Source organism: Rana temporaria, chromosome 1 (assembly GCF_905171775.1).
Source record: "Rana temporaria chromosome 1, aRanTem1.1, whole genome shotgun sequence".
Lineage (NCBI taxonomy): Eukaryota > Metazoa > Chordata > Amphibia > Anura > Ranidae > Rana > Rana temporaria.
Window position 1 is genome coordinate 357781310 of NC_053489.1, and position 16725 is coordinate 357798034.

The following is a 16725-nucleotide window of genomic DNA, read 5'->3' on the forward strand; positions in this document are numbered from 1 at the left end:
CAAACTCCAAGCAAATGGTGTCCTGGTTGAGATTCAAACAATGGACCAACCCATTACTGCTAGGCATAAGTGCTAAGCCATTAAATTAGAAGTTCACCCAAAACCTAACTATAAGGCCTCATGCACACGGGGCGTTTTTACAGCTGCTTTTACCAGCGCCAGATGTTTTTGCAGCTAAAAGTGACATAGGCGTTCTCAAGCTGCAAAAAAAAACCCCCAGGGCCAGCACGTTCTGAGGACCGGCATTACAGCTGTAAAAATGCCTGACACTGCTAAAAGTGATTGAGGGCGCCCCCCCACCCTCCTGGACTGTAGGCCCCCGCGCCCTCAACATGGGAGGGGTGGGTGCTTTGGGTCGGGGAGGGGCTCTGCGCCCCCCACCTCAAAGCACCATGTCCATGTTGAAGGGCCTCTTACCCACAACCCTTGCTGGCGCTTGTGGAGGTCTACGGGCGGGCAGCTTATCTGAATCTGGAAGCCCTCTTTAAAAGGAGTGGGGGGGGGGTGCACATGCACGGGTTCCCGAGGACGGACGTGTGCTGAAGGAGCTCCGCACCCCCCCCGGCCAACAATAGCTAATACAAGCGCAGGCAGCGGCTCCCAGTAATCGGGAATAGCGCGATCGGTGACCCGTGGCGGCGATGAACAGAAGGGAGAGGGGACAGCCAAAAAAAAGCCATAACTATCAGGCTAAGCCTCACGGAGGAGCGGGACCCTCCCCAGGACACAGGCCGCATTGCAAGATGGCGCCGGGCCGCGTCGACACACGAGGCAGCCAGGCCTCCAGGACTCAGAGACCGCAGCTGGACGAAGGGGAGATCCAGGCTGGCCATCCCAGGGATCCCTTCTCCTCTCAGTCTTCAGGAGAGCAGGAGACAGAGCTGCAGGGTGAGTCTTCATCACAGCCCTCATCCCCTGGACATGGTTGATTCCCCTATGTCCTCCATGGACAGGAATATGGCCGAGCTGACAGAGGCAGTGTTTAGCTAATCTAGCTTACATGCTTTAACACCCCAACCACCAGCATATTCAGGGGATGCAGTCCTGCTAGCTCGCTTCTCAGCAATGCTACAACAGGAGCTATCTAAAGCCTGCTCTTTGATAACCACAGACCTTAAGAGAGACATTCATGGAGAAGATTTGGAGAACCGCTCTCGCAGAGAGAACGTGCGCATACGTGGTCTTCCGGAAAGCCACACTGACCTGGAAGGGGCCATGAAAGATCTGATGAAAGAACCGATTCCTGACATTAAGGCACATCATATGGAGATTGACCGCATCCATCGGGCCCTAACGGCCCCAAGGAAGGATGGCCTCCCCTGTGACATTATAGTCAAACCGCACTATTACAGAATCAAGGAGAGGCTGATGTTAGCTGCACGCAATAGACAGGATCTGGTACTGTATGGAGCACAGATTCAACTTTTCACTGACCTAGCCCCTTCCACGGTGCAAAAACGCAGGAATCTCAAACCTTTGCTGCAACAACTTGTGCATAAGCAGATAAAATAGTGCTGGGCTTTCCCATTTCGGCTGTCGTTCTCCTATCAAGGCCGATCCCATTACTTCACAAAGTTCTCTGATGGCGAAGATTTTTTTTTTTTTTTTTCAGATGGTCTTTTAATAGGCTTCGTGAAGCCAAAATGAAGAGTACAAGAAATTCATAACCACTTGATACAAATTTCTTCCAGTAAAAAAAACAAAAAACAAATATGAACAAATTGTTTCACAAACTTTTTGCAAGTGTTACTGGACAGATGGAGATAATGGGCTTTGTCAAGCCAAAAGTACAGGAAATTTATAACCACCGATACAATTTTGGGCAAAAAACAAACAGGTATAAACAAATGGTTTCAAACTTCTAAGCAAATGTTACTGGAGAGATTGGGAAGGAGGTTCTCTTTAGGTATATCAAGGAGGTTAAGCCACTATTTACAGCGCACTCTGGCTCTGAGTTACCTTGTTCCACTAAAGGAATGTGTCCTCAGGGTAATATAAAAAAATTATAAGCATTTGGGGCCCATAAACCCTTGCAGTATGTACAGCAACAGGAAACTCAAAAGCCCATGTTGCATCAAAGATCAAGTCCAACAGCAAACTAATGCCTCAAGAAGCACCATATACCAAAATCTGTTGCTGATGGAATGGATCTCTCCAATGCACTCCACATAACCTAAAGGGAAACATATGGAATGAGCCTCAAGGAAAACAGCAAAATGACAAGAAATGTTCTTGTCATTACAATTATAAAACAGGGCCAAATAAAAAAAAAAAAAAATAATCAGATAGGACAGCCGTTCCACGGTTTGAGGCAGTTATCAAATATGTTTATAGAAAGGTGAAGACAAATAGAACAAAATAGTACATATTGATTCAGCGAAGCTCCAAAAATCTTTATAAATAGCCATTGGAAGGACGATCTTGAGTCAGGAAGGCATTTTAATCGTTGTGTGAGGTGTAGCTGTCATAACCGTCTCTGTATGAGCTTCCTCCTGAGCGATCACCGTAACTTTGACTCCTGCCACTGCTGCCATAATAATCCCGGGATCCACCGCCACCACCATAGCCTCCACTTCGGCTGCCGCCTTCAAACCGGCTGCTTCCATCATATCCTCCACCACCACCACGGCCTCTACCTCCACGGAAGAACCCTCTTCCTCCTCCAGATGAACCGCCTCTGTAGCCTCCTCTTCTGTCATTTGAGGACTTCCCAGCCTGATCAACCCGAATCTGACGACCATCCACAGTCTTCCCATTCATACCCGCCATGGCATCTTTTGCATCATCAGCATTATCAAATGTGACAAAGCCAAAACCACGCAATCTTTTTGTCTCCCGATCCTTCACCACAACCACTTCAGAGATTTGTCCGTATTTACCAAATACATCTTCCATACTCTGCTCATTGGTATCAAAGCTCAGACCTCCAACAAAAAGCTTTCCTTCGTCAGATGAAGACATGATGAGATCTTGTCCAAGTGCAGCTTAACGATCACGGAGAAAACAGCAATGCAGAGTCTGGCGAAGATCTTTTATTGAGCCTTGGAATCATCGCTCGGGATTCGGAAGCCTCTGTCTCACGCCAGGACCATCGACCCATCTGCCCGCTGTGGCAGAACCGACGACACTCGCAGTCCTCCAGATCTCCTCAGACGACCTGAACATGGACTATACTACCCCCTGGGATGGGGTGAGCTGAAGTCTTTTCTTGTTGACTGAATTATAGTCCACTGGGGGCCGTGGCCTGAACCTAGTAGCCCTGGTTGCGCGTGAAGCGTATGGTTCCTGTTATACCCAGAACGGTTTCATTGAAGAAAAAAAATGTGTCCCCTACCATTTTTTATATTGACTCTTTGCTGGTACTACTGAAGTAGAAATATGTTCCATGTTTTTATATGTTTTTTGCTTTTGACCTGCATTTATGGTTTTAGCAGGTTGATCGGGGAGGCCATCCATGCCACCCAGTTGCGAGACTACTTCTCCTCTACGGAGGAAGGTACTCTTGCTCATACAAATCCGGATGTTGTATCCGGCTGGGGCTATTTCCCATAATGTTGTTAAATATCTCAGGTTGCCTGTGAATAGTTTTACAGGCCTATGGTCGAATGTATGTTTTTTGCTCTTTTACCTATATCTCTTTTTCTCTTTCCCCTATGGACCTACCCTTCTCCCCCAAGTTCCGGCTCCGTGCTCCACAGTATCCACTTGGCCCTGGCCCCAGGTTGTGCCGAAGTCCTGTCTTTGTGAGGCTTCGGACTCGTGTTGGTTGACACAAGGTAAGAGTGCTCTGCCCTACCACGATGGCCGGTAGTTTTCCCACGGACTATTCAATAGTCACCCATAATGTACATGGTTTTAATTCCCCCACTAAAAGAACTAAGGCCTTTCAATTCTATCACAAACAGAAGGCTGATGTCCTTTTATTACAGGAGACTCACTTTTCTAAATTGTCGGCTCCTAGGTACCTAAATGTGAAATATCCACAATTTTATCTGGCCAGAGGACCCGCTAAGCGGGGTGGGGTGGCGATCTGCCTATCTAGGCGGACTTCCTTCACTCCCCTCACAGTGGTGAAAGATAAGGAAGGCACATATGTCATGGCAGCTGGTCGCCTCCATGACCAGTTGGTCACCTTTATATCTTATTACGCCCCAAACACGGGACAGACCGAATTCTTTAGTAAAATGCTTAGAATATTAATACCTAAGGTACTGGGACAGGTGATAATGGGGGGAGATAGTAATATCCCGCTAGATAGAATAATGGACAAATCGGATCCAGCTAGACCGATCCTTAGAAGGCCACCGACTGGTAGTAACTGGGTTGCGCGCCTGTTACATCTATACGATTTGATAGATGCCTGGAGGGAGGGTAATCCCACGGTTAGAGACTACACGCACTTTTCACAGGTGCACCACACATATTCCCGGATAGATCACATCTTGGTGTGTACCCCTTTGCTGCCGTACATGACGTTGGTTAAGATACTGTCGACCCCATGGTCGGATCATTCTCCAGTTAAATTGTCAGTGAAAGGACTGTGGTCTAAACCTAGCCCTCCTCTTTGGAGACTTAATGCTAGCCTACTGAATGACCCCTTACTATACGCCGAAATCGAAAAGGCACTACAAGAGTACTTTAGTAATAATAAGGCATCGGATACTTCCCCTACCATTAATTGGGGTGCTCACAAGGTCACGGTGAGGGGTAAATTGATCCAATTGGCTGCTAGGGAAAAGAGGAACCGGGAGCAAACGATAAGGCAATTGGAGGATGATCTGGACCGCCTGTTGGAGGAACAGCGAGGAAACCCCCAGACTGACATTAGGCGTAAGATAGATGACGCACGGTTGGCTCTTAATCTTAGCCTGACCACCCAAGCAGAAAAGCATATCAGCTGGTCCAAGCATAGATTCTACACAATGGGGGATAAACCCACCACCATGTTAGCTAGGAAGCTAGTACCCTGACAACACGCTGCAACTCTACCTAAACTACGACTACCCTCAGGTCACCCCACCCAGAACCCGGAATCCATTCTTTGGGAATTTCAAAAATTTTATGCAACACTTTATAGCTCTCCCGCTAGCTATGAGCCCTCCAGGGCGGAACAGTTTTTCCGCGATGTGCAATTGCCCCGACTCACCCAGGCTCACATGGAGCTAATGGATGGGGAATTTACGGAGTCCGAAATTAAATTGGCCATAAAAACCATTCATCCATCTAAAGCACCGGGACCGGATGGCTTCACTGGCCATTACTATAGGAAATATAACGAGATCCTTGTTCCACATTTGTGTTCCTATTTTAATGACTTAAGGAGGGGAAATACTATTCCAGACCACGAAAACGTAGCGTATCTACATGTTATCCCAAAACCGGGCCGGGATCATGGAGATTGCGCAAACTATCGCTCAATCTCCTTGATCAATACGGATCTAAAGATATTGACGAAGGTGCTAGCATTCAGACTAAACACATTTCTTTCAAAATACGTCCACCCTGACCAGGCAGGTTTTGTCCCCAACCGTCAGGCATCTGACCAGACTCGCAGAGTTATAAACCTAATCTCGGCAATCCAGTCGGATTGGGACTGTAGGGGTCCCCGGCGGGGAATGCTGCTTTCGTTGGACATCCAAAATGCGTTCGACTATCTCGTGGGAATACCCATTTGATGTATTGCGTCATTTCGGTGAGCGCTTTCTGGTCCTCTTGCGAACGCTGTATCATTCTCCCCATTATTGAGATTAAGGGGTTATTCATCCCCACCATTCGATATTAAAAGGGGAACAAGGCAGGGCTGCCCGTTATCGCCGCTGCTATTTGTTTTAGCAATTGAGCCGTTGGCTATTAAGATCCGTTCAAGTCCAGATGTCAAGGGTATCGTGTGTGGAGATGACGAGCATAAGTGCTTGCAGACGACCTTTTATTGACATTGTCGTCACCTATTACTTCCCTCCGTAACCTATACGCGATTTTGCAACCATTTTTGGAAATTTCAGAACTCCGAATTAATCATGATAAATCAAGAGCACTTAATATATCTTTACCGAAATCTACTCAGGAGACTCTTGAGCGATCGCACAGGTTCAAGTGGGAACCGGATGCTCTTCCTTACCTCGGTATACATTTGACCTCATCTATTCAAACGTTGTATAGACAGAATTACCCTGCCCTATTCAAACGCCTATCAGACGACTTGGCCAGATGGCAGATTCACCCCCCTTCGTGGTTCGGCAGATTGCACTCAATAAAAATGAATGTACTACCTAGGGTTTTATATCTGTTTCGTACCTTGCCTGTGTCACTAGTTCGATCTGACCTTCACATATTCCAAAAGAAGATTTTACAATTCATCTGGGGTGATAAGAGGCCTAGGGTGAATAGGGGAACCATGTACACACCAAAACAAAAGGGAGGCTTGGGACTACCTGACCTTATGAAATACTTTTATGCGGCCCAGTTGGCCCAACTCACGAGGTACCATTCCCAAAATCTGAACGCAATATGGATGACTATGGAATCCTATTCCTGTCGCCCGATTTGATTTCTCATATTATGTGGCTTCCTATGAAGGACAGACCGATCATATTGTGTCCTACTCTGTCCTTTTCGTTGGAAATTTGGGACAGGCTCTCAAGGACTAGGAAGTTTAAATCCCCACACAACCCGTTAGCCCCCTTGTTAAAAAACAGGGATTTCACCCCGGGCCTCTCTCCAGTAGGGTTTCATTGGTGGACAAATAAAGGTCTTTTACGAATAGCCAATCTTTGCGATCATAAAGGGATATTGTCGGAGAGAAAAATATAAAATGCCAGTGACTGAACGTTTTAGATACACGCAACTGCACCACTTTTTACAAACTGTCGCTCGTAACAGTGATCTAACTACTATGACTTATATGGAGTATGTATGTAGGCAATATGATAAAGTCAGGGGCCATATTTCTGCTATTTATTCTATCCTATCATACTCCTCGAAAAAGCTGAGCTATATGCTCCAGTGGGAACAGGATCTGCAGGAGACATTCGCGATTGATGAATGGCACAGGCTGTCGGACTCAGCGTTTCGATCGATCATGAATACTTCCATTATAGAAGCTAATTACAAGGTATTACTAAGATGGTATATGGTCCCGGCTAGACTGGCCGCTTTTGTGCTGGGTGCCTCTCGGGAGTGCTTTAGAGGATGCGGACAGACGGGGTCCACCTACCATATGTGGTGGACCTGTCCTAGGGTCCGGAGGTTCTGGATCAGGGTGTACAATTTCATCTACTCCCTGACTCAGATCAATTTAGTTAAAGCTGCTAAACATGCGCTCCTGGGGGGTAAGATACCTGACGCTTCAAGATCCCAGAGAAGGCTGGTGGCATTCATATTCACCTCAGCGAAAATAACCATAGCAAGGAACTGGAAGTCCGCAGCCTTGCCATTTGATCAACTTAAACACAAATTGTCCTGGCTTATGCTGAATGAGCGGCTAACGGCAATCACACAGGACAAGATGAAGCTGTTCCATAAAGTCTGGGATCCATGGATCTACTACTTAACTGGTGACTCTGGGTCGAGTGGTTCTTAGGTTTATCTTGGGGATTATTTTTAAGGAGCGCGGAGCCCCAACTCCCCCCCTTCCCCCCTCTTCTTTCTTATCTCACTGTTTCCTTTCTTGTCATTCCCCAACGGGACTGAATCCCCTTTTTTCTGCTTTACTACCTCCTTTTTACATATCCGAAGTGTTGGTTAATAGCGTCTAATTTGCCAATTGTATGATGTGGTTTTCCATATGATATGGGGGGGTCGTAACCCCAAATAGTCAATGGCATTTAATGATGTTAAATAGATTGTCAAATTCTTACTTATAGAAAGAAGTTACGCTGATATGTACATCTTTTTGTTTGTGCAAGAAATTTAATAAACACTATTGAAACATAAAAGGAGTGGGGCCCACAGATCCCAATACCCCACCCTATGTGAATGAGTAAGGGATATATTGTACCCCTACTCATTCACCCAAAAAGGTGTCAAAAATAAAAACCGTGACATGGTCCTTAAAGCAGCTGCAACGTGTCTTCTCCCCTCTTCCGTTCTTCTGCCTCCGCTGTCTTCTCCCTGTGATATTACCGGAAGGCCACGCCCCATGGCTACATAAGTAATGACACACACTGGACCTAACAACAGTGGGAGCTAGCGTCAGGAGAAGACATCAGAGGAAGTAGAACTAGGAGGCTGCAGAAGAACCAGCGGAAGAAGAGAGCGGAGGTAAGAGAACCGGAGAGGGGAGGAGAACTGAAGGAAAAAGACACGTTGGAGTTGCTTTAATAAAAGGACTAGGTCAAAAACCTGTGTACTGTTTTTATTTATTTTTGACACCCTTTTGTGTTTAGGGGGCCCCCTCCTTAAAGGGGGCTTTCAGATTTTTTTTTTCCATGGGGTTCCCCTCAGAAATCATACCAGATCGAAAGGTCTGGTGTGGATCTTGGAGGGACCCCACACATGATCCGACTTGGATGTGACTTATATTCAAATCAATGGGCTCTCATAGGGAACCACTGATTTTGAATAGAGGCAGAGAAACACCGCTAAAAGCTAGCGCGTCTAAACGTGCTTTAATGCCAATGAAAAAAGGCTACTAAAAGCAAGCCACTCAGGTCTGGTCCCACACTGAGCTATTAGCAACGGCAGGAGAGGCAGCTGACAACGGAAGACCAAAAGTAACACTATGGGCTCATTTACACTTGCTTCGACTTCAAAGCAAATTAAAACGCCTACCGCTTCACTTTATTTTTTGTGCGTTTTCAATGCTTTGATAATGCTTCTGCAATGCTACCTTCAGTGGTGCTTTTTTGAAGCTTTAATGAAGATTGGTATACACCCTGTGCGTGTTTCAATATCTCATACCTGCAATATCGCCAAAACAAGGCAAAGCTAAAGCTGAATTAAAGCCTCTCAAAAGCTTCAGGTGCTTTAAGTGAGGGTTGTCAAACTTCTGTGGAGTACAAATATATTGCGCTAAACTACAAAACGTTCGTGATAAAGAAGTAAAACTACAAAGTGTAAGGCAGCCAACACAACAATGGAAAATTGTAAAAAGAAGAAAAAAGAAGAAAAGTGCAGCGCCAAATGAAACCGGTTTGCCCTGCTGAGCAATACCATGTAGTGTGTCCGTAGGTGAATCTAGATAAACACACTAAAATCATAGTGTTTACACAATGTAATAAAAATATGAAGTGAATCAAACCGAAGGTCAAACACATGAAAGGTATCTAATATACCCTCACAAACCTCTACGGTCAATGTAGTATAAACTATTCACAGTGCATAACAATTATAAAGTGAATATATAGGTGCATCAACCCAGCAGTGAAATGGACCTGAAAAGACCTTGATGGTCCAACAGGATGTGCAAATATAATAACAAATGTCAAAAAAACATGATAATCATTCAGTGAAAAATAAAAATCTGTAATTCTATATTGGAATAAAGTGCATAGTCCCATTAGATACACAAGGATGTTCCTATATTCTCATAGATGAAAAACGCTCTCCTCTCTGATATATGGTGTTTCATCCTCAGATAGGTGAATCTTACAGTAAGAGTAAATGCGCTTACCAGATGCTGTAGACCCACAGCTCACCGTACGGTGGGGGGTCCTCAAGGCTTGTGTAGGCCGATTGCCCTACCAGGTTATCCTCCCGGACAATCCAGATGGTGTTCCAAACAAGACCTTCTTCAGCGGCCAGACCAGGAATATCCGATGGTGATAATCTTATTGATGAATAAAATCCTCAGAGGATCCAGCACAGAAAAGAAAAGGAGAGAGGACACCTCCTCATAGCGTAAAAAAGTATTTATTTTAAAAGTCAAAAACCATGCTCATAAAAAAATCCAACTGCATCTCAAAAGATCACACAAGTAAATGTCCATATGGATAAAGCGCCAATGCACAGCAACCACAGCAAAGGTCCTCAAAAAAGGGTGGTGAAGCAGTCAAATGCGCAGTAAAGGTGGATATATTCAATATCCCTATTGAATATATCCACCTTTACTGCGCATTTGACTGCTTCACCACCCTTTTTTGAGGACCTTTGCTGTGTTTGCTGTGGTTGCTGTGCATTGGCGCTTTATCCATATGGACATTTACTTTTTCTTTTCTTTTCTTATCTTTTGAAATGCAGGTGGATTTTTTTATGAGCATGCTTTTTGACTTTTAAAATAAATACTTTTTTACGCTATGAGGAGGTGTCCTCTCTCCTTTTCTTTTCTGTGCTGGATCCTCTGAGGATTTTATTTATCAATAAGATTATCACCATCAGATATTCCTGGTCTGGCCGCTGCAGAAGGTCTTGTTTGGAACACCATCTGGATTGTCCGGGAGGATAACCTGGTAGGGCTATCGGCCTACACAAGCCTTGAGGACCCCCCACCGTACGGTGAGCTGTGGGTCTACAGCATCTGGTAAGCGCATTTACTCTTACTGTAAGGATCACCTGAGGATGAAACACCATATATCAGAGAGGAGAGCGTTTTTCATCTATGAGAATATAGGAACATCCTTGTGTATCTAATGGGACTATGCACTTTATTCCAATATAGAATTACAGATTTTTATTTTTCACTGAATGATTATCATGTTTTTTTTACATCTGTTATTATATTTGCACATCCTGTTGGACCGTCAAGGTCTTTTCAGGTACATTTCACTGCTGGGTTGATGCACCTATATATTCACTTTATAATTTTTATGCACTGTGAATAGTTTATACTACATTGACCGTAGAGGTTTGTGAGGGTATATTAGATACCTTTCATGTGTTTGACCTTCGGTTTGATTCACTTCATATTTTTATTACATTGTGTACACACTATGATTGGGTGTGTTATCTAGATTCACCTACGGACACACTACATGGTATTGCTCAGCAGGGCAAACCGGTTTCATTTGGCGCTGCACTTTTCTTTTTTTTTTTTAAACTTCTGTGGAGGCTTTGAAGGATCACTAAAGTATAATTTTTTAAGCAAAGCAAAAGCAAGGTGTAAACAGGACTTAAGCTAACCATTTTATTTAGTGACAAGTGCTTTGACTGGTGTTCAGAGAGCTTTAAAAAGTGTGTTCGAAGCCATGTTTTGAAGCCAGTGTGAACGAGCCCTTTGGGTGACGTCACATACCAGCCATTGTCGGTTCTCTTCTGCACACAGCATCCACTGCTGGAGACGGGATCGGCTTCAGAAAAGGTATGTTAGCGATTTCTCCTTTACATGACTAGATAGATTAGTTTAACAATGTGACTGAATGTGGGTGTAGGTTTAGAGTTAATTAGGTTTTGGATGAATTTCTACTTTAGGCCACTGTTTCTAAGCTATAAAATGATCATTTATTTCATGTTGTTGTTGCTATACTAAATGTTTTCATTATGTGGTGCAGTAACAATCCATTTTGCACAAGTCTTGTCCGAGAGACTAGTATCTCTCTCCATCCTTCCTAAAGCCATCACACTAAGGAATAATATTTTTGGTGCCTGCTTGGCACCACTTAAAACCAGTGACACCATGAGGCTATTTATTAAAGCTGGAAAGTACAAAATCTGGTGCAGCTCTGCATAGAAACAAATCAGCGTGCATTTTTTTTTTTGTCAAAACTAAACTTTTAATAAAAAGGAGCCATATATAAAATGTTGTTGAAAAATCACACTGTGCTGCACTGGCTGCTCACTTTTGGACTAGTTAGTTTTAACTATGTCAAAATCCATACCAAGGCTTTTCACTTACAAGAATAGTTGGATATAAAGTAAAAGAAGCTCCTTTATCAAGTAAAAATCCTGTAAATATTAAAGCGAAGTTCCGCCCAAAAGTGTAACTTCCTCTGATCTGCTCCCCCTCCCACCCCTGGTGCCACATTTGGCACCTTTCAGGGGAGAGGAGGAGGGAATGGGTACCCATTTCTGACAGGTACCCTTCCCACTTCCGGGAGACGGCTCCGTCCCATGGAAGTTCGGCCCCCCTCCTCCTTTCCCCGCTGCGGGGCCAATTAGAAAGTCTAGTGCACTTCACGAATGCGCAGTAGGGTATCGGCTGTGAAGCCAAAAGGCTTCACTGACAGTTTCCCTTACAAAGAATTGCGGCGGCAGCACCCAACCCGAAAATAGGCTGGGCTCCCTAGACAGGTAAGTGTCTATATATTAAAAGTCAGCAGCTACAGTATTTGTAGCTGCGGATTTAAAAAAAAAATCCCCAAGCGGAACACCGCTTTAAGTAAACCTAATCTGCCACACAAGAACTTCTAAATTTGATGAAGTCATATGGATTAGCAACATTTAGACTACCTAGAACAAAAAGCAAAACAAATAACTGTTCTTTACTTAGTGCTCTTTTAGCATAACCATAGATGTGGTAAAACTTATCAATCTACTCCATTCGGGCAAATATCAGCAAAACCACAGTAAGCAGTCACTTAATGTACAGATTAGTCACTGCGGTGAATTACAGAATAAGAACACCTTCTTCTTTGCTGGACTCTGTTCTAAAGCAAGATAAAGTCTGTAAAGTAAGCTCTACCTACTAAATGGAAATTTAAGGCAGACAAACCCAGATTTGGAGATATTCGATCAATTTCATCAGTCTACCCCATCTATCCCTCAGACTAAAGGACAGTTTAAATTCAAGACAGGTTCAAATTACTTCCTTCTCGGTTCTTACGTATAACATTCATATACATGATTCAAAGACCTCAAGGCAATATCCTGAAAGTTCTTAACCAGATGTCTTCTTCCTTCTCTTTGTACTCAACAGCATTCACAATACTATATTCATGCTGACTCCAGCCATAGAGATTTATTTTGGCTTTCCCTTATACAGTATATTATAGCCAGAACTGGCACAATTAGGAACAGGATTTGGAGCGGAGTTATCTAATTTTCCTTCCACCTCAAGATAAAAGAAAAAAAAGAAGGTCTTAGAGAAAGACACACATAAAAATATTAGGTGCCTAGCTGTGATGCAAAACCAATGACTTCAATGCCTCTGAAACTGAAGTATAAAAACCAGCGAGTCTTCATCACTACCAGACAACAAGCATTTTCAAAAGGATATCAGAAATTGAAACCTACATATTTATTTTAGGGTATGTATTTACCATTCAGAAATACAACAGCCTTAAAAATATATGCCTGAGAGATGGCCACCCACCCCACAGTAGAAATGGTTGTAAAATATACTATGAATACATTATGAATTCCAAGAACTTGCATTTAAAATATTGACTTGGGTAGTCAAATGAAAATCAACACAGCAAAAAAGCACAATGCAGAACTGAATGCAATGCACTGAGGGGGAAGAGCTGCAATTTTCCCTTTTGCCAGCTCATGCACGGCAATAAGGGAATGTCTGTGGAGCAGCTCATTTGACCATCAGTACACTTCCCATCTGTGATCACATGTACAGAGCATGTATTGGGCGTTACTTATTGTCAGCCTGTTTTTCTCAATTTCTCCCCCAGAAACTTATATACTTATACAGTAGATCAAATTTGCTGTATGACAGCTGGATTATATTGGCAATGAATAAATGTTGCAGCTCCTTGCAAACACCTTTGCTGGGAGGAAAAAAAAAAAAAAACACACCACTAGTTCAGATAGTCTAGCTCAATACCATGTCCAGATTGCCAAAATACCATCATACTCCGATTATATTTGTTGTTTATACACTAAAGGAGACAATATCCAAACAGCTCAATGCAAAAAAGAAGTGGAGTACATCGCCTTAGTTGTTAAACACGTTAAACCTTAGGCCCCTTTCACACCGAGAAGTTTTTCAGGCGGTTTAGCGCTAAAAATAGCGCCTAAAAACCGCCTGAAAAACTCCTTCACAGTATTCTCAATGTGAAAGCCCGAGGGCTTGCACACTGAGGCGATGCGCTGGCGGGACCGCTCCAAAAGTCCTGCCAGCAGCATCTTTGGAGCAGTGAGAGGATCGGTGCATTTACCGCTCCTTCACCGCTCCTTCTCATTAAAAATAATGGGAAACCGCGGTAATACCGCCGGCAATGCGCCTCTGCAGAGGCGCATTGCCGGCGGTATTAACCCTTTTTCGCCGTTAGCGGGGGATAATATCACCCGGCTAGTGGCCGAATACCGCTGCAATTCCGCGGCAATTCAGACGGCATAGCGCCATTCCACCCCAGTGTGAAAGGGGCCTTAGGCTCACCAGGACTGACTAAATATCTTCATATATAAAACAAAAAAAACACACACATCTGCTGGAAGACTTCTGCAGGTATGATTTTAAAAAACAAGCAATTATATTCCTGTCGCTGCAGATGTCCCAAGAACCGAGAGAGCAGATGACCACCAATTGCTCAGTTCCCTGTCTCCACTGAGCAGAGTGCAGTGACTCTCAGTCACTGGCTCTCTGCCCCTTTAGTGCTCACTGGAGCTTCAGGCTGTGCAGTGGTCGGAACAGCTGGCTCAGGATCTCAGCGGCGCCAAGAACATGCACAAACGAAAGGAGCACCAGACCAAAAGGGTAATGCCTCGTACACACAATCGGATTTTCCAACAGGAATTGTGTGATGGCAGGGTTTTGTCAGATAATACGACTGTTGTACGCTCCATCGGACAATTGTTGTCGGAATTTCCGACAACAAATGTGTCTTGTGGGATTTTCTGATCGTGTGTACACAAGTCCGCCAGAAAAAAATCCAAAGTACAAACATACATGATCAGAAGAAATGCTAACCATAAAAGACAACATTAGCAGAAGTTGCCCAAAGGGTAGCGCTAAAAAGCAGAAAAAAACATTTCTCCTAAATAGCTTCCTTTACCTTAGTGCAGTCCTCCTTCACTTACCTCATCCTTCCATTTTGCTTTTAAATGTCCTTATTTCTCCTGAGAAATCCTCACTTCCTGTTCCTCTGTCTGTAACTACACACAGTAATGCAAGGCCTTCTCCCTGGTGTGGAGTGTCGTGCTCACCCCCTCCCTTGGACTACAGGAGAGTCAGGACGCCCACTAACACACATCTCCTTTCTCTATCTGCAACGTAGAGAGCGTCCTGACTCTCCTGCAGTCCAAGGGAGGGGGCAAGCACGACACTCCACACCAGGGAAAAAGCCTTGCATTACTGTGTGGAGTTACAGACAGAAGAACAGGAAGTGAGGATTTCTCAGAAGAAATAAGGACATTTAAAAGCAAAATGGAAGGACGAGGTAAATGAAGGAGGACTGCACTAAGGTAAAGGAAGCTATTTAGGGAAAAAAAATTGTACCTTTACAACCCCTTTAAGGGGGGTTATAATTAACATGTAGAAATAATAAAGGGGTCCATATAGTAAACCTAGTGTCGAGTTATTCACTTTAAGGTCATCACAGAGGACAAGGAGGCACATCTGGAGGAAGAGATTTAATCTCCAAATACGGAAAGGCTGAAAGAGCTGTGAAAATGTGGAATAGACTCCCCCAAGAGCCAATTCTGGCCAGCTCAGGATTGTTTTAAAAGACCTGGATTCTTTCCTTAAATGTACATAATATATCTGGGTACTAACATTTAAAGGTAAAAATTATACAGGTAATATCCAATTGCCTCTCCGGGGATCAGATAGGAATTTTTCACCTGTTGTAGCAAATTGGATCATGCTTTGCTGGGGTTTTTGCCTTTCTCTGGATCAACTGTGGGTATAGAATTGTGTATATAAAATTGTATGATTCCCCCCCCTTTTATTGGTTGTGAAAATATACGTGCATCCAAAAATACACACAGTAACACATGCATGTACAGACATGCATAGAAATGAAGATAACAAAATATTAAACGGTAAGTGATGTGTAATAGGTTAACTTTTTGGATGCAATATCTGTTGCTACAGTACATGGTTAGTAGATGCCATTATACATTAAACCTGAAATAATATACATAAAAGAAAATGGGACTCAGGTTAAGAAAACTGTTAAAACTGTCATAAATGGTACAACAAAACTCGAATTAAAAATATAACAAAATGGTGTGTCTAAAACTGAATAGATACATACCGTATTTTCCGGCGTATAAGACGACTTTCTGGATGCAAAAACATGCATCCAAAGTCGGGGGTCGTCTTATACGCCGGGTACGGTCTCAGTACTCACTTTTTTTTTCCCAGCGGTGACAGTCTCCATACGGCGAGCGCGAGCGTGAATGATTTCAAAGCCGCGCCTTCTCTTCAGTGTTCTGTGATAGGAGGAACAAAAATCTTCCCAGCAGCGCCTCTGTTCTGTGTTCCTCCTATCACAGATGCCTTCTCATCCTCGGACGAGATGAGAAGACGTCCGTTATAGGCGGAAACAGAACAGAGGCGCTGCTGGGAAGATTTGTGTGCCGCCTATCACAGAACACTCTGAAGTGAAGGCGCGGCTTTGAAATCATTTACGCTCGCAGCATGGGGGACTGTCACCGCTGGAAAAAAAAAAGTGAGTGTTATTGCACTGGGGGGGCAACACGTTCAGGCATGTAATGGCACAGTGGCAATGTGGGGGCATGTAATGGCACAGTGGCAATGTGGGGGCATGTAATGGCACAGTGGCAATGTGGGGGCATGTAATGGCACAGTGGCAATGTGGGGGCATGTAATGGCACAGTGGCAATGTGGGGGCATGTAATGGCACAGTGGCAATGTGGGGGCATGTAATGTAATGGCTCAGTCTGGACATGTAATGTAATGGCACAGTCTGGGCATGTAATGTAATGGCACAGTCTGGG

The 16725-nt window shown here is 44.0% G+C and overlaps 2 protein-coding genes across 10 annotated transcripts in view; both read right to left on the bottom strand.

Moving 5' to 3' along the window:
* Positions 1–16725, bottom strand: part of FCHO1 (FCH and mu domain containing endocytic adaptor 1) — a 294097-nt gene that overhangs the window by 217869 nt on the left and 59503 nt on the right. The gene's annotated exons all lie outside the window — the stretch shown is intronic.
* Positions 2301–2998, bottom strand: LOC120909788 (cold-inducible RNA-binding protein B-like). Its single transcript, XM_040321525.1, has one exon. The coding sequence runs from the start codon at positions 2959–2961 to the stop codon at positions 2440–2442; it is 522 nt and encodes a 173-aa protein (XP_040177459.1). The 5' UTR covers positions 2962–2998; the 3' UTR covers positions 2301–2439.